The 26619-nt window shown below is 47.4% G+C and overlaps 1 protein-coding gene across 2 annotated transcripts in view; it reads left to right on the top strand.

Moving 5' to 3' along the window:
• The window catches only part of GMPPA (GDP-mannose pyrophosphorylase A), a 191947-nt gene that overhangs the window by 90799 nt on the left and 74529 nt on the right, over positions 1 to 26619 (top strand). For both annotated transcript variants that reach the window (XM_069616877.1, XM_069616878.1), the window contains exons 8-9: positions 14489 to 14623; positions 25227 to 25324. In XM_069616877.1, the coding sequence (XP_069472978.1) occupies positions 14489 to 14623; positions 25227 to 25324 (233 nt within the window). The remainder of the gene's footprint in view (positions 1 to 14488; positions 14624 to 25226; positions 25325 to 26619) is intronic.

Here is a 26619-nt window from a genome sequence, read left to right as displayed (position 1 = left end):
GGCAGCTACGGCGCACATAGTGATGCCTGAGACGACATGAGCCGAATCCCTAGTGCCAGTCCCTGCCTCCCATAAGCAGTCCTGCGGTACTGTGGTGGAGACCACACTCGGTGACAGGCACATATTGCCATTGCACAAAGCACACAACCCCTATCTGTACATCGACTAAATCTTCGGACAAACACAGCCATGTGGTGTCAAAGGAAAGCGATAAAACCCTTTCCAGCTCGAAGCATCCTTTGTCCTTTGGACCCTTGCCTACTCGATCGCTGCATGACAAACATCCGAAACATACGCCAAGCAAAGTAACTACAGACACCGCGCCTAAACAAAATCGTTCCTTTTGCGTGCCAAAAAGGTGCGCCGAAACTCAAATCCTCGACACATTCGTCCACGCTGCGTCGAAACTAAACCGTTACGTTTAAAATACGTTTTTCGATGACAGTTTTAAAGCCGACTCCTATAAAATCAGCTGCTGTTTCCATGCCCATTGACAATTTTGAAAGGCGCACAATATACACCTTCCATGTCTACTTTATCAGAAGCTCTACACTCTCAGGGAAAGGGCCCCACAGATACTTTTCAGTTTCAAGATGTCTCTAGCTCAAGCCAGTGGACTACAGAGAAGTTTGAGCGCACCATGAAAAGAATGTCATGCTTTGTTGATTTGATGGACAGGCGCCCTGACCAATTTACAGACCCACGGGGGGGACCTCCTGCTAAAACACAAAGGTTGCACTCAATACACCAAAGTGACACTTCCTCTACTCTAACTGCCCACCCAGATATTCAAGGGGCATCAGATGATCTGTACATCCTTGATGGCCAGCAACGACAGGTGACCAATATTTACAAGATGACCAATGTACTCCAGATCAATATTGTGATGAGGATGATGCAGCCATTTACATCTTGCCATCACCTGAAGACCAAGCTCAACCCATTGCTGATTCCCCTATACATGACCAGCTGCAATATAATGGCCTACTTAATGAAGCAGCAGAGCATTTGACACACAAGAAGCCCTACAGGACACAGACTTTGTAGACGATATTTTAGGTGACAAAATGTCAGTCACATAATTTATCCCATTTATACAATCCGTGCAAAGATGCATTCAACCCTCTTTTTACTAACTCCATCATTAACTAGAGCCATAAACCCTAGGATCAAAAAAACATTTAAGCCCACACCTACAGATCCCCTCTATATTAGAGGACAACTTAAACCAGATTCCTTGGTTGTTACAACCCACAAGGAAGAGAGCAGGTACCCCACTAGCATCTGCAGAGGCACCCCCTGAAAAGAAAGCACAAAAACAGTATACCCTAGACAGGAAAGTGGCTACATCAGCAGTGTACCAAACACGCATTGCAAACAATACCAGCAACCCGTAGGGAAACCGATTGCAGCCTTCTGCCTAAGAGTGTCCCTTACCCCGCTCTCTCACCCAAATGGCACTGCAAGGCCCCCCCACCTCTCCTGTGCCTTCAAAGTGCTCACCAGCTTGCCCGCGCTCATAGCAGCAGCACCTGTGTCCCATAATGGCACTGCAAGGTGCCCCCTGTGCCTCCAAGTGCGCACCAGCATGCCCACGCTTGTAGCAACACTACCTGTGTCCCAAAATGGCTACCTCAGCACTGAGCTCCGTCCTATGCCCTGATAATTTGTGGAGCTTTTGCAGAGTTGAAGCACTCAGGCCCCTTGAAGAAGGGTCCCTGAGCGTCTGAAGCAGTGCTGCTGCAGAGGTGCAGGGGCTGAGCAGATGAGACCCCGCTAACTGGTGCTAACTGGTGTGAGCCACGCAACTGAGTCCTGCATCGAGGGTGCTGTGAACGATTGGGCAGGAGAGAAGCAGAGCCATTGGTTTGCGGCCGCATGTCCTTGCTGCTGTGGCGGACCTTAAGCAAACTGCGATTGGAGGAAATCCCGCCCCCGTCAGGAAGGCGGTCTATCATCAAAGAGTCGGAGAGGGCTGAAGGAGCGGATTCCTAGAGCGCCATCCCGCTGGCCTGACTGGCGGTCCCGACTGCACGGGGTGAAGTGGCAGCTGAGAGAGTGCGACATCGGCGGCAACGCACCCGTAGGTCGATGCAGAGATGGTGACAGCAAGCTCATAAGGAGCGGGCACGCAAGCTGATAGCACTCCAGGTGCACCTGGGATGCTGTGTTGCGCAAAGCCAGCTGTGCAGACTTGACGCCCGGGAAATCAATGGGCCAGAGATAAGGAGCCCGTACAGAAGCCCCTGACGAGGCAGGAGTTCGTAGCCGACCTCCACAGGAGAGATGAAAAGGGGACCAGTTGGAGGCTAAACGCTGCAGTTACCCAGGTAGGTGAAGCAACAGTGACATGCTGGCCCCGCTTGGAGGATGTTGGAGGTGGGGAGCGTGGCAGCAAAGCAAAAAGAAAGTGAGTGATCGGGAAGCCCTATATGAGGCTGTTGCAGAGCAGGTAGCAAGGGAGTCAAACCTCCAGTGACCGACAGGCCCGGGAGCCACGGAAGGACACAGCTACCTGTGATTTTGCTGCTGCAGCCACTTCTAGTGGGTTGGAAGAGATGATTAGCAGCACCTTCACCGGAGCATCCGCACTTCTGCAATCACTTACCCTTAAAACCTCCCTCTCCGGGACAGGTGGCCACGGTCACCTGTTGGGGGCTGTTAAGTAGGAGGGGGCCCCACCCAGGCTGGTTGCCAGGAGAGGACCCGAGGAGCATGGTGGAGGCCGATTGAAGAAGATGCAACGCTGTGGTGGATAACAGAGGGGCCTGGGCAGCATGGAGAGCAGCAGCCTGTAACCCCCGGAATGGAAGCACAGCAGAACCCCCAACCCATCTGCGAGGCAGGGGCAGTGCGGAGCAGGTCAGTGTGTGGAGGGAGCCCAGGGAGAAGGGTGGGCTTTGAAAAGCTCATCGAGGTGACCGTCATGCAAAGGAGGGGCTGGGTGGAAGAGATCGTCTTAGCCCAGTGCCCCCCATTAGTGCACAGAGACATTGGGACTGGGGAGGGCAAGGAAGGGAGTACCTTGGCCTTGGTGTGGCCCAAAACCTTGAGCAGAGGGAAGACACAGGTGGATGAGCTGGAGAGGTGCCCTCATGCAGTATCACCACCTGGACTGCGAGGAGATGGCAATGGCCAAGGGAGATGGGGGACCCTCGCTCCTTTTCTAAAGAGGTTGGTACAATTAAAAGAGAAATCCAGGCCCTCCTGGAAGAGATAACAGGAATGCAGAGAAATATAGGGGCTAAGGTGGCCCCTGGAGAAAGGAGTGAAAGGGGTGGAGGCCAACCAGGCCTGGATGGGGATCCTAGATGTGCAGACAAAGGTGCATTTCTTGGAAGTGGAAAGACGCGAGGAGGAACTGCACCTTAAGGTGGACGATTGCGAACTGGGAGAGGTGGAGCAAACTCTGTTTTTTTGGGTTGCTGGAGACCGAAGGGGAGTCACCTGCTAGCCTGGAGCAGAAGATCCAGGAAATAATAGGAATAGTTCTGGGCTCCAAGAAGGGTGAGCACGTAACCCTGGACCGAGTGCATCATGCTTGGGGAGGGAACAGAGGACAGCACTCGGTCCTGGCACGGGTGCACTATTAGGGTGAAAAGGTGAAAACCCCAGAGAATGCGTGACGCGTGATATTGAATACAGAGACTCTAGGATCGTCATTCTTCAATACTTGTCAGCCACACGCTACTGGGGCGTAAGAAATGCAGACCCCTCACCAGAAAGCTCCATGAGAAGGGGGGGAGGTGAAGTACAGATGGGACTACCCGTTTGCTCTGGTGTTTGAGTGGAAAGGGGAGAGATACCATTTCAGAAATGTAACACCCCTTGCCCTGGAGAGACGGCACATGAGGAGGGCTTAGAGGGCTGCGCTGACCCTTATGTTTGTTGATGGGCCCCGGACTCCGCACATCCCGGTTGAAGGGGGGGGTGCAGGAGGAGTGGGAAGCGGATGCATTTGTTCCCTGCAAGGCTCAGAGTTGGCTTTCTAATGTTGTGTTTAGGAAGGTGGGAAGGGCGGGGCCTGAATAGGGAATTAGGGGGTTTTAAGGTGGTGTTGGAATTTAGCTCGGGAGTATGGGTGGCACTGTGTGAGCTGTGGGGTGGCAGACGGCAATGGGTAGGGTAGACAGAGCGGCCAGGGCAATGGTTGCATCCCTGGTGGTTCGGCTGGTGTGACCAGGACGACCGGGAGAAATGCCTTAGATAGGGGAAGGGGTGTTGGGGGGCGGGAGGGGTGAGTGTTCTGAGGGGGAGCGGGGAGGGGCGGTGGGAGTGGGACCTCATGCAGTGGTTAACACAGAAGTGGAGGGAAGTGTAGCTACTGGGGGATCAGAAGGACAAATGGCGAAAGGTAAAGAAGGGCTATGGCTGAGATGAGGATGGCCACGTTAAATGTAGATTGGCTTAACTCTCAAGATAAGAGATCGCTAACGAGCAACATGTTCCATAAGCAGCGCCTGGCAGTCCTCTTTCTGCAGGAGACCCATTATAAACACAGGGTGGAATCCACAATAAAGGGTAAAGCTATCGGTAAGACCTATTGGGCCTCTCACAGGGATCGCAAGGAGGAGGGGGTAGGTGTCTTTATGGGAAAAACACTTAGGATGATAGAGGTCCAAATGAAGAGGGCATTTGGGTGGGTTTGTTCCTGGGGTTAAAGGGTCTCTACGAGGGAGTACCGATTACACCCGACACACTATACGCACCCAACACAGGGCAGGTGAGATTCATGCACCAGATCTTTATGATGTTGGAAGGCTGGGCAGAAGGAGCTACAATCCTGGGGAGGAGATTTTTATCTAGTGGCTGAGCCAGGGTTGTATTGGTGTCCGGCAAAGGGGGGAGGCCCGAGGACGGCAGGTAAGGAAAACATTGACTTTGGGAACCTCCTTCAAGATTACTACTGGGTTGATGTCTCGCGGGGCCACTTTCCGGGGCTTGTGGGGCGGGTGGGCGCTATACATTCTTCTCTTCTCCCACACCAGTCGTACACTAGGATAGACCTACTGCTTGTCCCGCGGGGAACAGGTGGGAGAGGTAAGGGGACCTAAAGTTAAGGTGATAACCTGGTCGGATCGCTAGCTGGTGGTGGAGGGGAGGGTGGGAAACCACCTCCGTGGCAGCCACACTGGGGGTGGAATGACGCACTGGGAAGAGATCGGGTGTTCCGTGACTTCTAGGAGATGGGGGCGTATTTTGAAACCAATGACAACAGGAAGGTATGCACATGGCTACCGTATGGGAGACACATAAGGCGACGTTCAGGGGATTATTCATCGCGGAAGGGATGTGGAAGAAAAGGGGGAGGAGGTTGGTTGAGGGCAGACTTCGGGAGGAACAGATAGCTTTAAGAACCCAACTGGTCCAGAAGGATGCCGATAGGGAAAGACTACTGCGTGAGGAGAGGGACAAGATGCAGGAGCCCCACTCAGTGTCAATAGGTGAGGTGGTGAAGTGGTTCAGAGTTACTCGGCAGAAATACTACGAAGAGGGTGATGCGGTTGGTACGTTTCTGGCGAATAGGGTGAGGGGATGCAGGGTGGAGAGGAGAGTAGACAAAGTACGTGGAGGTATGGTGGATAGAGGGGAGGACACCCCAGCTCACTTCGCTGCTTATTAATCGAAGCTCTACGCCAGACTGGTAGAGGCAGCAGGAGAGGCAATGTGTGGCTACCTCAACAGTTTACAGCTCCCAAAACTCTCAGCGGCGGAAAGTGAAGCACTCGAGGAGGAGGTAACGCAGGAAGAGGTATTGCACGCAATCTTGCGCAATCCAGAAGCTGAAGGCGGACAAACCCCCTGGGGAGGATGGGTTCACCGCAGACTTCTACAAACAGTACCAGTCCCTATTGGTGGCACCCCTGGCCAAGTTGTTGGGGGGAAGGCACCATATTGCTGACGTTCCTCCAGGTGTTAATAGCGGTAATCCCGAAACCAGGGAAGGACCAAACCAACTGTGCCTCCTACAGGCTCATCTCACTACTAAATGTTGATGCACAAATCTTTGCCAGAGTGCTGGCGTCTCGCCTGGAGTCCTGCCTCTCCCTGGTTGATTCACGCAGACCAGATGGGCTTCATTATGCATATGCAGGGTGCTGATAACTTGCGTAAGGCGCTTCACATACTCGACGCGCCAGTGGGGGCGAGACGGGGCCCTACTGCTGGCCTTAGATGCAGAGAAGGCTTTCGATCGGGTGAGTTGGACCTTCATGGGAAAGGTCCTCTTGGCCATAGGGATGGGCCTGAGATGGAGGGAGTGGATCTGTACTCAAAACCGATAGCCAGGGTAGGGTGGTGGTGAACAAGAGTGCATCGCTGTCCTCCTCACTACAGCGAGGTACGAGACAGGGGTTTCTGCTCTCCCGATTGCTCTATGCACTGGTTAAGGAGCTGTGGGCCATAAGGGTGAGGAAAGATGAGGGAATGGGAGGGGGGGAGCTCGATAGGAGTGCCTTTATGCAAAATCAGTCTCTTTGCAAACAATGCCCTGCTCTACATCACTAAGCTGGCACAGTCAGTGCCATTTTTACTGGAGAGTTTAGCGCGATACAGGGAACTATCCGGCTTTAAAGTTAACCTGGAGAAATCAGTGTCCTACATTGTTAGGGGGTTGTTGGTAGGGACGGAGTACGTCGAGTGGTTGCCATTTCAGACGCAAGAGGACTCCTTTCGATATCTGGGGATACAGGTGTCGTGTCACTACAGGAATCCCTTTACTAAGAACTACCTGCCGTTATGGTCAGCTGTTTAGGAGCATGTGGAGAGGTGGACGAGGTTGAAACTTTCGTGGATGGAGTGCCTAAATTGTATCAAAATGGTGCTGCTGCCCAAATTCCTGTTCTTGTTCCAAATGCTACCGGTGGAGGTCCTGCAGTCTTCTTTTGATGACGTTAAGGCAGCTCTGTTGAAATTCCCATGGGCAAAGGCCAAGCATAGAATTGCCTACAAGGCAATGATTCTACTGAAGGAAGAAGGCGGAGAGTGGGGTTTCTGGATCTTTCTACCCATTATAAGGTGGCCCAGCTCCGTGTCTTGGTGGACCATCTGGACCCGCTATCAGACAAGCAGTGGGTACTAATGGATAACGCGATCCTGGCCCCTGTCTCTCTGGGGGAGTGGTTGTGGGTGCCTAGGTCCCGAATCCTGAGGAGAGTGTTGAACCACCCGGTTCTGGAGGTCCTGTGGACCCTCTGGAAGGACGTGGGGAGGAGACTAGATGGCTATCCACATAGCCGTCACCCCTGAGTTATGTCTGGGCCCTGCCTTTATGGGACGGGCTTGAGAAGCTGATGGCGTGCCAGCTTTGGTATGAGCCTGGGCTGAGTGGGCCGGTCAAATGTGGGAAGGGGGTGCTTTCATTACAGTCGGTATGTTGGAGGAGTGCCTGGGTGTTGGAAAGGTATCGGTGTTCCGCTACCTTCAGTTGAAGGGAGTGCTAATGGACGGCCAATGGGGTGAGAACCTGCAGAGGGGGTTAACGGATTTTGAGCAGCTCTTGCTCACAAAGGCGGGCTCTCGGGGGGGGCTTATTGCTAAGTTATATAGGGCGATACTGTTGGCGGAGCCCAAGGACCCACTCCCAGCCAGGATCAGATGGGGACAAGACCTGGGGAAAGACATTGACAACACCTTCTGGGCACTGATGTGTAGGAGGGAGGATAGCACAGCGGCAGCGTGCGCGTCTTGGAAGCAAGACGACACAAAGCAACAGGTTCGATCCCCGGGTCCGCGCCTAGAAACCTCCGAGTGTTCAAGCGCGTTATAAATACGTAACTAAGACAAAGAAAAACACACAATTACACAACTAATAACAATTTCTGTAACAGCGCCTCGATGCCTGCGGGCTGTGTGAGCGCTTTATAAATGTAAAAAATAAAAAATAAAATAAATAAAAATAGGAGAGTCTCGGGCTCGACAGTTTCCTTGCAGTATAGACATCAAGCCCTGAAATTGCTACATAGGTGGCACTACCCACCAGCTGCCATCTAGGATGTGTCAGGGGTACGACCCACACTGCTGGAAGTGTCACCAGGTGAAGGGACTACAGTGACATGTGGTGGGGCTGCCCCAGCATGCACGTTTATTGGAGGGAAGCTTTATCATGGATCAAGGGGGTTGATATATTCACAGGTAACTCTTGCTGCGGTTTCTCCTTTTTGGGGTTAGTTTGGAGGAGGAGGAGGATTAGGTGTAGGATGGGCATGTTGGTGGTCACTAGATGCTGCCTATCCCTGTTTTGGAAGAGCCCTCGTTTGCCTGCGGAAAGAGAATGGGTGGCGAAGGTTCGAGCCATATGTGATATGGAGTTCCTTAGCCACCTTTTGGACCAGTCCCGGTCAAATATTGAAGGCCTATGGATGCCCTTTTTGAAGTATGGCCGGTGAACAAGACTATGGGCTGGGGTTCCATTTATGGATGGGACTCATGGTTTGAATATGGAGTCTCCATGTCGCAACCTATAGCCTCGCATGCCACTTGTTAATGTGACTCATTGTGAAACAGCTCTAAAGCCAGCCCTAGGACCTTGAGACTGTCCTATCCGGAGGCGGTGGGCACCCTCGTTATGAACCTACTGGAGTCGTTCAGAGTCTGCTGCATGAAGGGGGGTAGAGGCAAGTGGGGGAGGTGGGAGGCAAGGTGACAACTGTTGGGAGTGGCGTTATGCCAGGTTGGCTTTTGATGGGGAGATTCGCAATGGTGTGTAATGCCTTATTTGAAATGCCAATAAAATTCAATTTAAAAAAAGAAAATGGCACTGTGAGGTCCCCCCACCTCCTCTGTGCCTCTGAAATGTCTGCCAACCACCCCACCAACCAATGCTCTAATGTGGATCTCGACACAAAGTGCACAACCCCTTTTGACAGAAATGCCCAAACATATGCATTCTACTGCCTGGGCAACAAGAATGCATATCCCATTCTTACAGTGTACGTGTGCACTGACCTTATAGGCACAGAACAAACTATCCCCCCCCCCTAGCCACTGAGACTAGAAACAAGCGACTGCACAGGAGAGCTCACCTTACCTGCACGTCCTAAACCCAACCTTGGCAAGTTAGAACCTCGAGGTTAGCCGACCTTACCCATACTAAAATGTCTGATCACAAACCGCCCAAGCATCACTACTCACCTCTGGACCAAGGGCCTACCATGTGCACAGACTACCCCTAATCTATGGTTCCTACACAGCCTAAAGTAACAGCTAAGCTCCAGGAGGGCACCCAATCTAAGGTCATCCACACCAAGGGTGCATTGATAACGCTGCCCACTTGACAGATATCCATGACCTCATCACCTTACTTGATTTAGTGTTTGTAGCCATCGCTGAATCATGGCTACATGTAGCCTCCGGCCATACCTTGTCCCTAGCCATTCCCCAAGTGTTCACCATCTTGAGGTCAGATAGACAGGATTCCAGAGGTGCGGGTATTGCTCTGATCTATAAAGACTCACTCAAAATCAGACAATCTAAAATGGACGGGAACTGTGACTTGCTGTCTGCAAAAGTCACCACCTCCCACACCAGCTCGATCCTCCTCAATATCCACTACAGGCCCCCTGGACCACCAGGCACCTTTAGCCTGAGCCTCAATGACATGACAGACCATAATGCCCCTTTCCTAGCCAACTCACTACATGCCTTGGCCTTTATCCACTGTGTCAATGCCCCCATGCATGCCAAAGGCTGCGCCCTCCACTGGCTTGTGGGCCTCAATTGCAAGGTAAATATTAATGCTATCTTATGTCCTTGGTCCGACCACTGTGTCATAATGTTTGCTATCCCGCAGCCCATGGACAACATCTCTGCCAACACTCCTATGCCACCTTCTTGGGCGTGCAGCTCTCGCAAAATCACCAAGGACAGCATCACACCTCTGTTGTGTAAGATCCAACCAGAGTATTTCAATCAATGGCCAACAACCCTGTTGCGCTCGCTGACATCTATCTGAAAACACTGGCAACGGCTGGAGACACAGTTGCCCCATTAGCACTCTGGAAGGCTACAATACTCTCCCACAACAGCTCGCAGTTCACTAGCGACCTACAAGAACGGAAGCCAAGAAACGACAGGCCGGAACATCCTGGAAAAAATTCCCATCGGATGCCCATAAAGCTTTATTCAAAGCCACTGCCAAGACCTACAAACAAGCTATCAAAGCTACCTCCTATAACAACAGAATCGCCAATGTCAATTCTAAGACTAAAGAGCTTTTCACCATCCTCTGGGAATTAGAAGCCACTGCCCGCCATTCCTAGGCATCACCAAAGACATAACTTGGTGTGTGAACATCCAAGAGGCCCTATACAAAAAAGTCGCCACCTTACAGGAGATAATCCTCACCAAACAATCATTGATTAAACCCCCCACATTACCTGGAAATCAACTACATCTTAGGACTACGCCAGTCTGGCTTCCGACCAGGGCATGGAACAGAATATGCCTTGTTGGACCTAAAAAATCAACTTGACACTATTGGGGATGAAGGCAAGCTGTCCCTTCTCCTCCTACTAGATCTCTCTGCTGCCTTCGACCTGATGGACCACAAAATTATCTGCCGCCACCTTACATTGGCTGCCAACTTCTCATCCGAAGCCACCTCATGGGTAGCATCCTTTCTGGCAGATAGATCTGAGTCTTTTCAGATGTAACCTGCGCCCTCCTTCCCCCATCTCATGCGGTGTGCCTCAAGGATCCTGTATGTCCCCCACACTTTACAATATATTAATCAAACCCCTTTGCGATCTCCTGGACACCATCGGCATCTCTTACACAAACTATGCCGATGATACACAAACTACGCTGATACGCAAATTCTTATACCCCCTCACCGGCAATTACACTGAAATGACTCACTACCTCAATGCAGTTTACCGGTCTATCCAAACATGGATGGCAGCAAATGGCCTCTGTATGAATGATGAAAGATCAATATCCTGTTGGTTTGACCTCCATCTGTTAAAAAACAAACTGGACCTCCAATATGCCAACTTCACCATTGACAGGCTTCAGATTTGTGTCTCTGCATCAGTGAAGACCATAGGTGTATACCTTGACTCCACACTCGCTAACACATCAGGTCAATGGCATTGCTACTTCAGCCGCTTATACCACAAAGCTAATTAATGCCACCAAACCATTCTTAGCCCCAAACAAATTGCTAGAGCCATCATTGCAGCGAGGTTAGACTATTGCAATGCCATTTACACTGGCACCTCGATGCACAACATCCACAAACTCCGAGTGATCCAGAACAGTGCTATCCGAGTGACTCTTAACATTCCAAAAAGAGAGAACAAAACTGAGGCAAGAAGAAACCTGCATTGGCTCCTGGTCAAGGAAAGGATCAGCTTTAAAACTTTATCCATCACTCACAAATGTTAGTCCAACTCGGCCCGTCCTACCTCTCCCAAAGATTCTCAAAGGTCCAGTCCTCCAGACCTTTTATATGGGCATACACCCAGAGACTCATCCAACCCAAATTCAAACAGGGAAAAAGTGGTGGTGCAAGCTTCCCATTGGTGGCAGCTCTCCTATGGAACTATCTCCCAACGTATCTAAAAGTGGACCAATCCTACTGGTCCTACAGAAAAGCATTGAAAACCTGGCTCTTCACCTAAGCCACCTGATTTTTGAATACGTATACACCTTACTCTTGACTGTGACATACCTATGTTCCTGTCGTGATCATAATTGGGTGTAACTGGTTGTAACAGCGACTTAATGCCTGAGGGTTTTGTGCGCTTTACAACAGTAAAATAAAAATTAAATGTTCTATCACAGCAAACCGGGCGGGACACACCCTCCAAGTCTATCCAGGTTGGTCCAAAAGATTTGTAAAGGGCCTCTGAAACGCAACAATTTAATATTGTCGCATCACGTTCCAGGAGAACACAATTCACTGGCAGACACTTTAAGCAGAAATCTACAGCTTCCCCCAGAACACGAGTGGCAAATTCACGCAGATATTTTACTCAATGTGTTCGCCCAATGGGGGCACCCAAAGCAACACAGCAAAACTCACAATGCCCAGACTTCGCATCCAGGTTTCCCCAACCAAAGTCCAAGGGGAACGCCCTGTGGATGAGCTGGTCAGGGCACTTTACTTATGCTTTTCCACCAACACCTCTCCTCAACAAGATAGTCCAAAATATGCTCCAGGAACACTCTAATCCTAATGGCTCCAGTGTGGGTTACACAACCATGGTTTCCACACCTACTCAAACTGTCGATGTGCAAACCAATCATACTTACGTGCCCATTCAACATGCTGTCCCAACACAAGGGGACAGCATTCCATCCATATCCTCGAACTCTGAACTTGGCCTGGCTCCTGAAGTCACAGCGTTTGGACATTTAAACCTCCCAGAAAGGTGTATGGACATCTTAAAAGAGGCACTAAAACCCAATACAAGACACTGCTATTTTAACAAATGGAAACTATTTGCCATCTTGTGAAAATCACACGACATAAATCCAATTGACTGTTCCCCTTCGCATATAGTACATTATCTGATTTACCTTTTTAGACTCCAGTTTAGTCTTTAATTCACGCAGTGCATTTAGCAGGACTCTCTGCTTACACTGCATCACAAAGCAATGTCATAGTGGAAAGTTCCAGTAATCAAAGCTTTCATCGAAGGAGTTATACCCTCCAATTTCAAATCCACCTCCTGTGTAGGACCTAAATAATGTGCTCACAAAACCCGCGGGTCCACCATTTGAACCAATTCACAAAGCTAGTCTTAGACATCTAACTCGTAAGACTGCTTTTCCTGCGGCAATCACCTCAATAAGGAGGGTCAGTGAGCTACAAGCCCACTCAGTTCAAGATCCCTTCATTACTATTCACAATGACAAGGTGGCTCTCAGAACCCATCCTTGCTTTTCACATAAATTCATGTTTAATTCCATGTTAACCAATCTATTGAACTTCCAGCTTTTTTCCAAAACCCAACTAATTCGGCAGAAAGAAGCCTCTATACTCTAGATGTAAGGAGAGCAGTCATATAATAACTAAGCAAAACTAAACCACTACGGAAAACAGATAAGCTTTTTTTTCCCATAGCAGCTGGTTGAGAAGGAGATCAAGTCTAAGTCTGCAATCTCAAAGTGGATAGTCTAATGCATCCAAGTTTGCTACTCACTATCTAACAAATCCTTTCATTGCAAATGTTCCATTAGATGCTATTTGCAAAGCAGCTACTTGGAGTTCCATTCACACATTTACACAACACTACTGCTTAGATACACACTCTAAAGCGGATCCACAGGTGGGTCAAGCGGTATTAAGACATTTTGTCTTCCGTACCTTCAAACAACCCACCTACTTCTCCAGGTACTGCTCCCTAATCTATGTATAGCACGTGATTCAAAGCAGATCCACAAACCTCATAAGGCATACATTACTCCCAGTAATTGTATTTCTGATGCTTGTATCTGCATAGATTCACATGCACCCACTCTTCCTCCACTCCTGGAATTGAAGTTTCATACATGTCTTGCACCTTTATATTTTCTACTTTGACTTTCTTGTACTCGCGCAAACACTTCAGGCTCCTTCATGCCAGAAACAAAACAATCTGAGGGACCTTGACGCCTGAAGGACCATGGGTAAAGTACACGTCACACAAGGCATAGTATTACAAACACACCCAGTTGACGTCCCTTTTCGAATATCGAAAATAAGTCATGCAATACTCTACCACCACGTCGGCCTACGCATAGCATATGAATCTAAGCAGATACCAGCATCAGAAAATCAGAAATACGATTACATAAGTAATCTAATATATAATATGCCTTTAGGGTATGGTGTGCATGAAGTATCAGACCTAGTAGGACAATGTGTGCAAGGAACACTTGATTGAAAAGGCATGGTTTGTATTGTGTGGATTGTAGGGCAGAGCATGTGTTGTGCTTTTGACCCAGAGAGAAGGGCATGTCATGATTGTGACACTTTAAGGGCAAGGTGCCCATGGTGCAATATTCTCATGGGCATGGAACTTATGGGTCTAGAATTGTGAGTCCATTGAGGGATTCAGATGCGTGACAATATAAAGATGCTTATGGGAGTATGGTGAGTTGCGAGCATCTGGAGCAGTGGAGGTGTGGTGGTACTGTAGAGGGGCACAGTAACATGCAGGCTCTAGGCTAGATCTTGGATTCGATGCTTGTATGTGTAGATATGCTACCCGAGGTCATTTAAATGGGCTAAGCCATGCTTACCCTTGGAGGGCTGTGAGGATGCAGAAGATAATGATGGTGTGGACAACTGCTGACTTGTATAAGAGGAATTAAAGGGGAGGCAACATGGGCAGAGGGGGTAGATATGTAAAGGATGGGTGTAAAGGTGTGGGGGAATGGTGCATGATTGTGAAAGGTTGCTTCAGCTGTGACTGTGCCAGCCCGGCTTCTCCCATTTTCTACGTTCCCTTTGGAGTGAGTCAGTGATTCTTTCCTGACTTTTCTTTTTTCTGTCATGTAGCGAGGAGAATTCAAACGGCTGGCAGCGAGCCGAGGTGATCCGACTGGAGCAGGATATTTTTACCGCCTTGGCAGGGCATGGCAGCCTCTATGTCTATAAAACAGATGGTTTCTGGAGCCAGATCAAATCAGCAGGGTAAGTGAGGGGGGCGGATATGAGGTATTTTAGAAGCCATGGCGTTGTAAGAACATCTGGTCTGGTGGATTGGAATGTTCCAGAGGTGTGTAATGGTGCATATGCTATGCTGGGAGGGCACTGTTCAACATGGGAGCGGGACTGTGTTTTTCTCTGTGCCTATAATGTCTCTAGGTCCAAGAGAACACCAGAGCTAGTGCTGTCGGTGAGCGTGTATCCTAAGACTGCTTATATAAGGACAGAGCGATCTGAACTGCATGGTCTTGTATCTTTGATTGCCTGATTCTACGTTGTTTTCATTGTGCACAGGAGCAGGTTAAGCAGGCTTTATAAAACTGCAAGTCTGCTGTGATTCTGTTTTAGCATCAAGAGCCCAGTATCAATGATGAAAAGCCCATGATGTCCCTCATTGCTTTACAGTATGCAGTACGATGATTCTCATAAAGACTCCTGGAAAAGGGACTAGTAGTTCAAATGTATGTTGAAAAGAAATGCACTATGTGATAAACCTGAAGGTGTCTCCCTAGGTAAATCTTGATGATCTGTCATCCAGGTGGCCAGGACACGGCCATCGCTATTGGATCCAGTTCCTGGGCGTGGACCAGTGAGGGAGGATCACTTGGATGGGGGGTGTCCTCGGGGAGTGGGATACTGACGGGTGAGACGTGGTATCCCCCTTCCTTTGACACCTTTTCTCCATCCTCACACGTAGGACATTCCACACCACTACCCCCTGCCCCCGTTTGCACTGTCAACACTTTTGCACAACACAACAGACAACGGACTAACACTAAATCCGTTTACCTGACATACCCCACCAGGGTCAGGCAAAGTCAGGCAAATGATCAGAATCACACACACCTGACGGCCCTTTCCATTCCCCACAGGGATAAAAGGTGGAGGCAGAGAGCACAGTACAAGCAAGATGGATACGACGGGCAGCACGACGAGACGGCTAATAGAAGGCAGCAGTGCAAGAGAAGCAAAAAGGTGCTGGGAGGTGAGAGTGTGGCAAGGAGAGAAGCGACCCTGCCCTTTTCACCCCGAGCCCGCTGAACCTTCGTAGAGAGGAATCTGAGATTGCGTACAATAGAACAAGTGTCCTGCTGCAGATGTCAGCGGTACACTGGGGAAGCCTATGATATGCACTTGCATGTTCTCAATGTCTCTGGGCCTAGTAAGATCGTTGCTTTGTCCTCCCTTGTACCCCTCCCTTGCCTCGTCGCACCCTGAAACAATTCTGTATGGGCGCAATATAAATAAAATATATCATATATCGGATGATAAGGCAGAGGAATCTCCCACACCCGTGGTACCGGCATTGACTTCAGAGAAGCTGAAGGCCAAGCGGTTCATCACAGCTGGTGTGACGAGGGGACAATCCGTTGACACTGGCCTGAGAGGCTTGGAAATAGGTTTCTTTGACACAACACCACTAGGACTGCCTTATCTTTCATTTGATGGTTAACATATGCTACCATCTTAGAGTTCGGTTTAGATTTGGCATTTTTCCCAACCTTCATATCACATTTAATTGTTCAGTAAACACCCTTGAACTGTGATCACTTGTGTCTCTTAATTGTGTCACCGTGAGTTTCTCACAACTATTCCACAGAAGGGGCCAGCATACATTGATACATGTCTGGCCTACATACCGATCATTTCCTTGTTAGAGAATCCAAGTACTTCTCTTTCCAAATAAGCATGGAAGAGCCTGCACACTTGCAGTATATTTATAAAAAACAATAAATGTCAATTAGACACTTGTCACGTCAACTACGAACATCTGTGACCTTCTGTCTGGTGATCGGTGCTACACGTATAGTCAGTCTAAAGAGGTGGTGAAGGACATGGGAACCTAGACTCTTGCATAAAAGGAGTGCCAAATTGATCGTCTTTTCATTTAGAAAGCCCTGCCAACATTCCACTACACCAGTCCGAGCTATCCACATTGTAATGGATTTTCACTTGAGCATTTGACAGATTGGTTAATTTACTGAGGTGCATCAGAGCGATCTCTATGCAGTTCAGTGGGCCTTGGATGTTCCTGGTAATTTGAAGGGTGTTCAATCTGGTCGAATACTGGCATAAAGTTGGATGGATGGGAAATCCCTACTGTGGCCAAACTGGTTGTTGACAATAAATGGCTCAGCTTCAGACAGTTAATCTCAGCAAAAGGTCTTCAAGATTGCACGTTGGGAGGATATCTTCAGCTATGATTAACAAAATTGCTGAGGATGGCATATCCGGTTAAAGGAATACAAAGCAGAAGGTCACCTGGCCTCTAAGGTATACAAGAAATAAATGGAAATAAATACAATAAACAAGAAGTTGGAACAGTACAAGGAGCTAAATAAAGATTTATTGAACAAGTGGTCACTCATATTAGGCACAGTGATGTCTGAGAATAGGTGGATGAATATTTGCATAAATGTGGCTCTTACCTCTTTAAATCTTGGTGAGAGGAGTCGTCAGACCAAAATACTAAACGGAGTATTCTGGACACCAGAAAGGTTATTTGCAAGGGGACTCCTTGACTCGGAGGCCTGTTGGAGATGTAGACATGGCAGGGGAACCCTAGAGCACATGATTTGGGAGTGTTATGAAAGAAGATGCTTCTGGAGGGCGGTCACACTGAGGATGAATAGGGTTCTTATGTTGATTTGGATTAGGACTATGCAAGTATAATTCTGGGTGAGGATGAATTAATAGAAGATCTCACATTCCCCCAAAGATGCTGGTTTTTCAGGGCATCTAACTCTGCCAAGAAAATCATCTTGAGGAAGTGAAAACATTATGAAAGACCTAACGCAAGTAGCTCAGATGGAGAAAAGTATTTTTTCCAGAGACAAGAAAGTGAACTTATTTGATTAAATTTGGGGAAGGTTCTTGGAATTGTAAGGAGAATTAGAATTTACACCTCTGGAAATGTGTTTTATAATGCTTGATTGTTTCCTGTAACATGTACATATCATATATTCTGTCTGTGTTGTCTCTAATGTGATGAACTTAGTTTAGAATTGTTATTTTATTATAGTTGATATTAGATATTATGTATTTAGCTGGTTTATAATCTTAATAAATATGTAAAAAAAATTTTTTTAAAAAGGTTGGTCTGCTTCTTATGCATTCAGACATGTCGTATGGTTAATTGAGTGGCCAATTAGGTGACTGACTTCCTATGAAGCCAGGAGTCTAGCTGATCTTTTTCAAGCATCGTGCTCCCCTTTGCCTCTGTAGATCAGAGAACCCTTTGGAGCCTCTTGTTCACCATCTCATGAGAGGATTCACTCTGATTTAAGATTGATCTAAATGGCTGGTTGGGAGTTTGTCCTGAGCTGTGACTCCAGTGTGAAGCCCCTAATCTTTTTTGCTTGTCTGGAATTGGTTTGGTTTTCCCTAGTGAGGTTTTGGATGATGGCTCACTAAGCTTCTAACTTTGTATTATTATGCCTTTTTATGGTGGGGTGCCAAAAGATACCATGTGCTTGTGACTAACTGAAATGTTGTCCCTCACACACTAGAACTGTATCAGCAGGCATCTTTATTAAGATCTCCAATCTCCAACTGACACTTATCTTCGTCAGCACTCCAACATGGAATGCATAACATGGTTCCACCTAAGCGTTCCATAGCTGTGGCCCATGGGAAAGGAAAAGATGCAACACAAACCTTGCCCAGATAGGTTTTGTGAGTGGCAGACGATGTTGACAGTGATGCAACAATTAGGAATCTGTTTGCTTACACAGAGCCCCTGGCCTTGCAATTGTATTAGAAATCCTGCAGAGACTAGAAGTGATAGTTGATGTTGTTAGGGAGAATTCATAAAAATGTGCTAATCCCCTCTGCCTTAGAGACCCCCAGCAACTTTGCTGGATTTTGAGGACTTGGTTTTTTTAACCTGGAGAGAGTGAGGCCTTTTTCCCACTCCCTCATGTATTTTACTGTGATTATATACACTGTGTTTCTTTTTGGTTTTGGAGTCTAACCAACTCCATAGGCATCATCTTTTACAATTATCACACAGCACCTTCAGTGCAGTGCCACAGGGAAGTCTTTCAGAGACTTCCCAAGGTTTAAATACCTTCTCTGGGATCAACTGTTTCCCAGAGCAGTGGAGTGAAATTGACTTCACTTAGTCCTATACAATTCTAGACCCAGCACACCCTATCTTACAATAGAGTGCTTGAGGGGTTACTTGGTATCTCCTATGTCTAGTTACTCATGTAGCATTCATATGTTACCCTTTCCTCTCACAATGGCTGGTGGCAGTGGTTTTGCAATGAACTACCATGATTTACCCCGACTGTGAACTGTTCGCAGTTCTGGTAACGTTAAATCGCGGGATGTTTTTCAAAATGGCGCTGAGCCTCCTTTTGTTAAAATGGTCCCCGTTCTTCCTTTTTCACCATTTCTTTGTGGAAAGGTCCTTCTCGAGTTTTTCTCTGCACGCCAAACCTGGTTTGGTCTCTTTGTTCATTCGCCTTTGGCGGGCTTCAGGAGTGAAACCTGCCTCTGGCTCCAGAGTGTCTGGGGTAGGCAGGAAGTGAGGGAGGTGCCCGAAACTCCCTGTGCTTAGTCTCCAAAGAGACCCAAATGTACCAGGCAGTCACCCTGCTGGGTGAGTGGCAGCTATGCTGGAATGAATGGGAGAGAACTGAATAAAAGGCAAGTCTCCTGGCTTGGAAGGCAGAGTCGACCACCGGACAAAAGAACCGAAGAAGAGCTTGAAGAGGACAGCTGCTGCACCTCCTGGACCGTTGGTTTGCCCGGTGAAGCCCTGCTGCATGTACGAATCGCCAAGTTTGCATCGACAGAGAAGCCCTGCCAGGACGACTTCTCCCTTTTGAGTTGGTGGGACCAATCAACTCCCAAGTAAGCCACCTGGACACCCATCTCAGAGCTGGTTGCATTCCCTCAGCGTGCTGCAGGAAGCCGTAGAGCCCGGGAGAGAGACACCAGATTGTGTGCGTTGCTTGTAAGCTGGACAAAAGCTTTTGGAAAATCCTCCGGACTCCCATGAAGCGGGACTGACCAAGCCTGACCCCCACCCCCTCAGTTGAGTTTGGGACCTCAGATGTGAGGAAAGTCCACCTTGACAGCCAGGAACTGCGCTTATTGCTATTTGCTGTACCGCAAGGAGCTGAAATGCGAAACAGCCACTGAAAGTAAGGTTTGCGGGTTGCCAGCTTTGACGGTCCCAATACAGTGCAGGAGTCCTCCGACGTCCTCCCTCTTGTCCCCATGACTGAGGCACAGGAACAGTGAGATCTGCAGAGCTGTACAGGAACAGAAGTCTTCAGCTGCATCTTTTTCTTCTTTAATAAGGTACTGTAAAACTAGCCTAAGAGAACTTGCCTCTTACTGTGGAAGTGCTTGTAACTTCTGTAACTCGCAAGTCTAATCAGCTTGTGGCCCTACATTTGGTTCTTCTTTTTATCAAAGACTCCTAAGAACTTGTGCAAAGACTTTTCCATTTACTTACCTGAAGTGCTGCATCCTATACAAAGACTTCTGCCCATTGATTTTGGCTTAGCCTATTGAATTGAATGACTCTTCTCTGGTTATCTGAAAGTATTTGCCCTGCTTAAGAGTATTTGTAATTTCTTGTGTTCTAATAACCTTTGCCTTTTACAAACTATTGAGAGTATTCTGTATGCCAACAGTAAGGTATTAATGTCCCCAGCACCCTTGTCACCTGTGGGTGTAGGTTGTGTCTGTGGGCCATCCCAAAAGGGCCTTGTCTTATCCAGAAACTCAGAGTGTACAGTATTGAAGTATATTTGTGTGTTACTATTCTATCGCTCTTTTCTAAAGAAGGCTTTATAACTGGCTGATCAATAAATTATTAAATGTTTATGCAAGAAACCTTGAGTGTAAGAGTTTATTTGAATACCTGTAACTGTGAATCTTTGTGTAACTCCACTACAGCACACATTTCCACTCTTCAGATAAGCCTGGCTGCTCAAACGCTACCAAAACTGTGTAGTACAAGCTTATACAAAAGGTTGGGTTGCCTATACCTGTAGTCATACTTGTTTGTAGTGTTCCCAGAGGGTACTGCATTCAAACCTTGCCTAACAGATGTTGACCACATGATCAGACCTATGGCCCCTTTGAGTTTCATCCTTGCCTCTGATAGGGCTGTCACCACTCGGGCTGCCCTGCGAAAGGAGGCTTGGAAAGGGGAATTGTTACTTTGCAGGGCACTACGTAAATATTACCTCCAGGGAAATAGTTTTGGATATTCTCCTTTCTCATGACCCCCTTGCCTCGCAAACCTTTATGTACCCACACCAGGGAACAGTGCAGATGCGTGTCATTCTCTTGAACGGCACACTGATAAGGTGTTACAAGCAGCCTGCATCCAGAATGGCTGTTATCCCCATACTGAAACTAGCAGAGCCAATTTATTTGGGAGTCAGTACCGTTGCACTGTACAGGGAACCCAACAACTGAGACACTGTGGCCCTGAGCCTTTGAACGAGTGACCAGCTGGGCGGTGTTTGTAAATGTATTACAATCTACTATTGGCTCCTTCAGAAAGTGGGACCAAAGCAATTCAATAACCCACTGAAACCAGTTGACCATAGATTATAGTGGGATGCCCAGTTACAAATTGGCACAATGGACTGAATAAATGTTTTTATTTCTTGCGTTACATTGTCTTTGAGCATATAAGTGGGAGTATTAACGTGTATTCTCTTCCACTTTTGCTTGAATCTGGTTATTTACTCTGGATTTATTATTGAGCACAAATTTTGGCAACACTTTCATGTACTTAGACTTTGTAGCCTCAGTAAAAGGAGGGTCAATCTCTCTTGTGTCCCCTCACCCTCAATAGGCGGCTCATCACCTCTGTCTAGGGCTTGTCCAGTCGCGGCTCAGTTAGGTACGGATGGAGGGTCATTTAGGCTATTTGTAAGCAATCTGAATGATACAAGCAAGTATGCTGGACTTGTACCTTGTGTGTGTTTAGTATTTGGGATTTTGTATGGGGGTCGGCTGTCCCAGAAGATCCCCTTGTGTATTCATAAACCTATGTTACCCTACTTTTCAAAGACCGGATACCTGAACATCAGTGAGGGGGTGGGGGTAGGGTGGAAGGTTTTGTATGACTCCCCACCACTCAAACATCTGTACAAACGGAACCATAATGGTTCAAGGGAACCATAAACACAACATGGCTTTTGATTACTTCCATCCTGCTCTCCCTACTCACTTACTCATTCATAAATGTTTTAGTTGTAGGGTGGGAGGGGCTGAGGTATAGGCACATTTTCTAATGTCTAGGAGGTTGATTCTGGCTACAGAGGTAGTGGCCATGATTAACTTGAAGAGTTTCAGGTCGCTGTCAAAGAGGACCCCAAAGTTGTGATCCAGGAGTGACTGGGTGAGGACAGGGGGCATTTTTATATCACTTATTCACCCCTTCATGTGCTCAATTCACAACTACGTCTAGCCGATTGCCCTCCTATCGTGGTGGCAAGTTTTAGGTTCCATGAAAAAAATGGGATGGTAACATTGGGATCCTACTCCGATTGGAAAAACTGTAAGCTCGTTAAACATCACAGGTGCCATAGACACTGAAGAATCAAACACTCTAAAGAATTGTGGTGAGGAGTCTTGTATACTAATGCCGGGTCCATTTTTCCCTCTGCAAACATGTATACCATCCTCCAACTAACCTACACATTTTGAAACATGTTCTGGAATCCTAAAAGTGCAGGGTTCCAAAGACGTAATTTCCCTAAATCTGAACCTAAGAACAGACCCAAACTACTTAACGTTTAGTAAACCTTTCATGCCCTCGCCCAATCGAAACGTTGGTTGGAGTACTTGCAACTAGAAACCCATGGCCATTGACAATCTGCCCACCATCTCTTACTTGGGCCTTCGCACTGTCCTTGGTCCAGATTACTGCTACTAGATCCTCACTCTGGCTTTGTGACGTATTGAAGCAAGCGCTTTGAAGTAACTGAAGAATGACACATTTCGAACTAGAGAAATTTCACAATTAAGTGCATCACAACTGTGAATCTTTGGTATATGCAGACTTTCCAAATTTTTCCCTAAATAATACGCCCCACAAGGCTAAATTGCGGCAACATATTTCCAAGTTTGAGACAAAGTATAGGGTTACTAAGCAGCCATGCTTTCCAATTGTAAGGTCCATTGAGGCAGCTCTTTGTGACAGTCCCATGTTGGATACAGGGTGATGGCACTGGTATGACCTTTGGTGCTGCTAGCCACCTCTCATTACGTGATGCCGTACCCATTGGTGGTACACTGAGGATTCCAAAGTTTCACGGTCCATCACCAGTCATAATGTGTTGGTTTCCTACAATAGTTATAACTCCTTGCTTTCCATGAGTGGCCAGCATGAACAGGTGATAAAGGACGAGAATGCTGTCAAAGCACTAACTTGCCAAAGGACCAAGGGGCGGGGTCTGGAGGGGTCAAGCAAGAAGATGATAAAGTTACAAGCCTTGGTGAACAGTTCGCCTCAGAAGCATATCCTGACCCCTCACTGTTATGCTTGGATGTGCGAGAGGTGAATAAGGACTCCTTTTCAGCAGATTGGGACAGCAACCCTTTTGTGCCCACCAGCAGCAGCAGCTTTGGTGAGTCCCTTGCCCGCTGGGAAGATACGCCAGAATGAATGTCAGTAAGAGGTAACCAAGTTTATCGAGATGGAATTCTCTCCTGCCGTTCATTGTGAACATGATTGTTTTCCTGGTTGAGAGATCACTGTTTCAATTCAGAGAGAACTGACTGACAGAAGAGATTTGATACCCTGGCCCCCATAGGCTGCAGATCTGCTTTCATGGGAGTCCACAGAGCCCCAGACACTGTTGTGAGTGATTGGATTAGATACTTGGCAATAGATTTTGGTAATATACGTTCACCCAGTCTTGCCTGAGAAGACGCCTGATATTCTGACAACTTATATGAAAGCCCAGAAAGTGACTACAACAGCCAAGAAGATATGATGAGCAGTGATGCCCCAAAGACTGCGAGTGACTTTTTATCCACCAGTATAGCGGAGTCTGAGGATGAGAGGGAAGGAATGAGGACCAGGGACCTTTAGAGAAGCGTGACCTTTTTTTAGGTTTTGTTGCTTTCGCACAGTAACCTCAGTTAAACCCATTCATTTTCTGTTTAGTGTAATAAAGACCCTTGACTCCTAGAGTTTGGCTTGGAGTCGTTTATTGATCCCCCGATCCTGACTTTCTACAATACATTTTTTTATAATTGGGACCTCGGATCTTAATTTTACTGCACATTTTTTCTCATTTCTAGTGGACAATCTGACATCTGTACTGTTAAGTCAGTGCCGTTTTTCTTTTGGGAGTTTGTTACGAAGTGTGCATCCATTATTACACCCTATCCATTAACATTTGTTGCTTCAGATTTCTCATAAATACTTTTGAACAATCATATACTACTCTTATCATCTGCTTCGAAGAGAAGTTGATGTTCCTTCCTATGATGTCACTGAAGGGTCAAGGGTTGTGTGAAATCCCATCCAACATTGTGTGAGCGTACTCAAATATCTCTCCCGCCCTCTCTAATCTGACAAATGTGGGAATGGTTAGTAGTAAACTGAATACTGGTATAAAATGCTATTAGGTGGAAGAGATAAGGTGAAGCGTCAAGTTTCTGTCTAGAGTCAGATTCTGACGCAAGGGATCCCATCATTAAACTAATGGTAACTAGGTCGCCAATCATTGTATTTGAATACAATAATGAGATGTGTGAATTTCCCCACAACAGGCCCATAGTCCTTGAAACTCTGTAATCAAAGGCTGACAAATGTGAAATATTTCACTCAAAGTGTGACATTTACCACAAACTAGGTCTTTTGGGTGGGGCATATTTTGCTCACCTGAATCCATGACTAGAGGAACCTATAGCAAAAAGCATATGATCCTCTGTGCACATTGTGCTACTGTGAATTAATATCATTTACATTGTCTTGGGTTCTTTTCCTGAACTAGATGTTTCTAATGATATCATTTTAAGCCGCAAAGCATGTCTATTTAAAAGCAGATCTGAGATTAATTTGTTCTATGCATAAGTTGTTTAAAAGGCGAACTATATAAATGCTTATATATTTTTTAAATGTTTTTTGTGTTCTGCATCTAATACAATTACATAAAATGAAGTTGTGTAAATGATAGCAATAGTAGCTAAGAGGAAGTTTCTGCTTGGAAACCACTGCTGGGAGAAAACTCCAGAGCATTTTTAATCTGAAACTTGTATTGATGAGGCACTGCTGTAGGAGAGCTCATACTGACAAATCACTGCTGGGAAGAAACTTACAGTAATAGAACTGTTGGTGTCGGGGGGAGAACTCACCCGACCGCACTGCCTGGAGGAAGCGTGCACTCATTGTGCAGCTTTGGGAAAAGCTTATACTGCGTTGCTAGGACTGGCTTAAACTGAATGTGTACTGAAGAGGAAGCTCACACTGACTGTACACTGTTGGCAGGCAGTTCCCTCTCCAGGAATGGCTGTGGAAGCCCACACTGATGTACTGTTAATTGAACCATCTAACTGCCAGAATTGTTAATTCTTTATTCCTGTTCTTTTTCACCAGGTCGGCCATATATGCCAGCCGGCTTTACCTGAACAGCTACAGCAGATCGCACCCAGAGAGGTTAATCGAGAACCATGCTGGGGGCCCAACCATTCGAGGTACTGCCACTCTGACCAATGGATGCCCTTCCACTCACATACTAGACCAGTGCACATCTTAAAACCATATTGTGTAGCTGTGTCTGTGTCCTCGCTGCAAAACCCCACTCTGCTCCCATTTGTAAATCAGTGGTTCCTCACTACAAGGTGTTGCCTTCTACCAACTTGAGTTTCTATATTTCCTCACTGCTGCGTATCACTCTACTCCCTAATTCGTTGTGTAAGACGCAGGGTGTTACTGTGTTCCCCACTCAGAGCAGTGTCTCTTTGCTGCAGTGTATCACTGATTCACATTTCAGGTATCTCATCCACTGTATCATTACTACTGGTTTTCTTCCTGCTTCCCTCTTTGAAGTCTCATCCTGCTACACTTATGTTTTAACTGTACTTTTGGTAAGCCTCTGTAAAGTAAAAGGATAAGCCCCTTTCTTGGCAAGGCTTACCTTCTCTCTAGTGGCCACCAGGGTCTGCAGCGCAATTCTGGAGCGTTTGTTCTGCCATATGAATGCTGACAACAGTGCTTTCAAAGAGGCAAAGAAGGTTTCCTTGACCTGGAGCGGTAACGCCTGGAAATAATGCAGTAGCCGCAGGAGCATAACCATTTTTATTGTCGCTGTTGGCCCTAGCCACAATATTGTCAGGGGGTTCCACCTCTCCAGCGAGGTCTGCTTTGATCTGTCGTAGAACTCCTGGGTAATTTCGATCATACATCTGCGGCATGGTCTTGGCAATATTTACCCTCAAATGTATGCCTTCATTTGCCGAGCTGAAGGGGGACTATCGCGACAAACTGTTGGGTTGGTCTGTTCAAGAGTGAGGGCCTTAAACCGGTTAAGGCCAGTGTAGGTCTCTGAGCTCTACTCCCACTTCCTGTAGGAGTGGCCTAGGCTGAGTGGCAGTATTACTGACCAACCAGTATGGTTTGTCATCTGACCCTTTGCCTCCAGGCCCTCCAGTGATTAGTATAGGGGATTTTAGCTGCTTTGCTAGGTTGTGTGGTTCCCCTGTTCTCCTCCCCTCCTGTTAATTTATGTTGGGTGCGTATCTGAGATAGTGGGACCACATATAGGCAGTGGGGCGAGGATAGTCCTTTTAGACATTTTGTGCTTTTATAGTATATATAACAAGCATGGGGTGTAGTGCTGCAGCATGTCGGGGGGGGGGGGTGTGTGCAGACTATCTATGCCGAGCTTCCACACAGAAACAGTGACTACGCCCCCCTTCCCCCCCTCCCCCCCATTACCAGTGCTGATCCCTTCCTCTGGATGTTACTTTCTATGATATGGCGGCATTTA

The sequence above is a fragment of the Ambystoma mexicanum genome, chromosome 9 (assembly GCF_040938575.1).
Source record: "Ambystoma mexicanum isolate Mex_15411 chromosome 9, UKY_AmexF1_1, whole genome shotgun sequence".
In the NCBI taxonomy this organism is placed as follows: domain Eukaryota; kingdom Metazoa; phylum Chordata; class Amphibia; order Caudata; family Ambystomatidae; genus Ambystoma; species Ambystoma mexicanum.
This window is presented reverse-complemented; position numbering and strand designations above follow the sequence as displayed.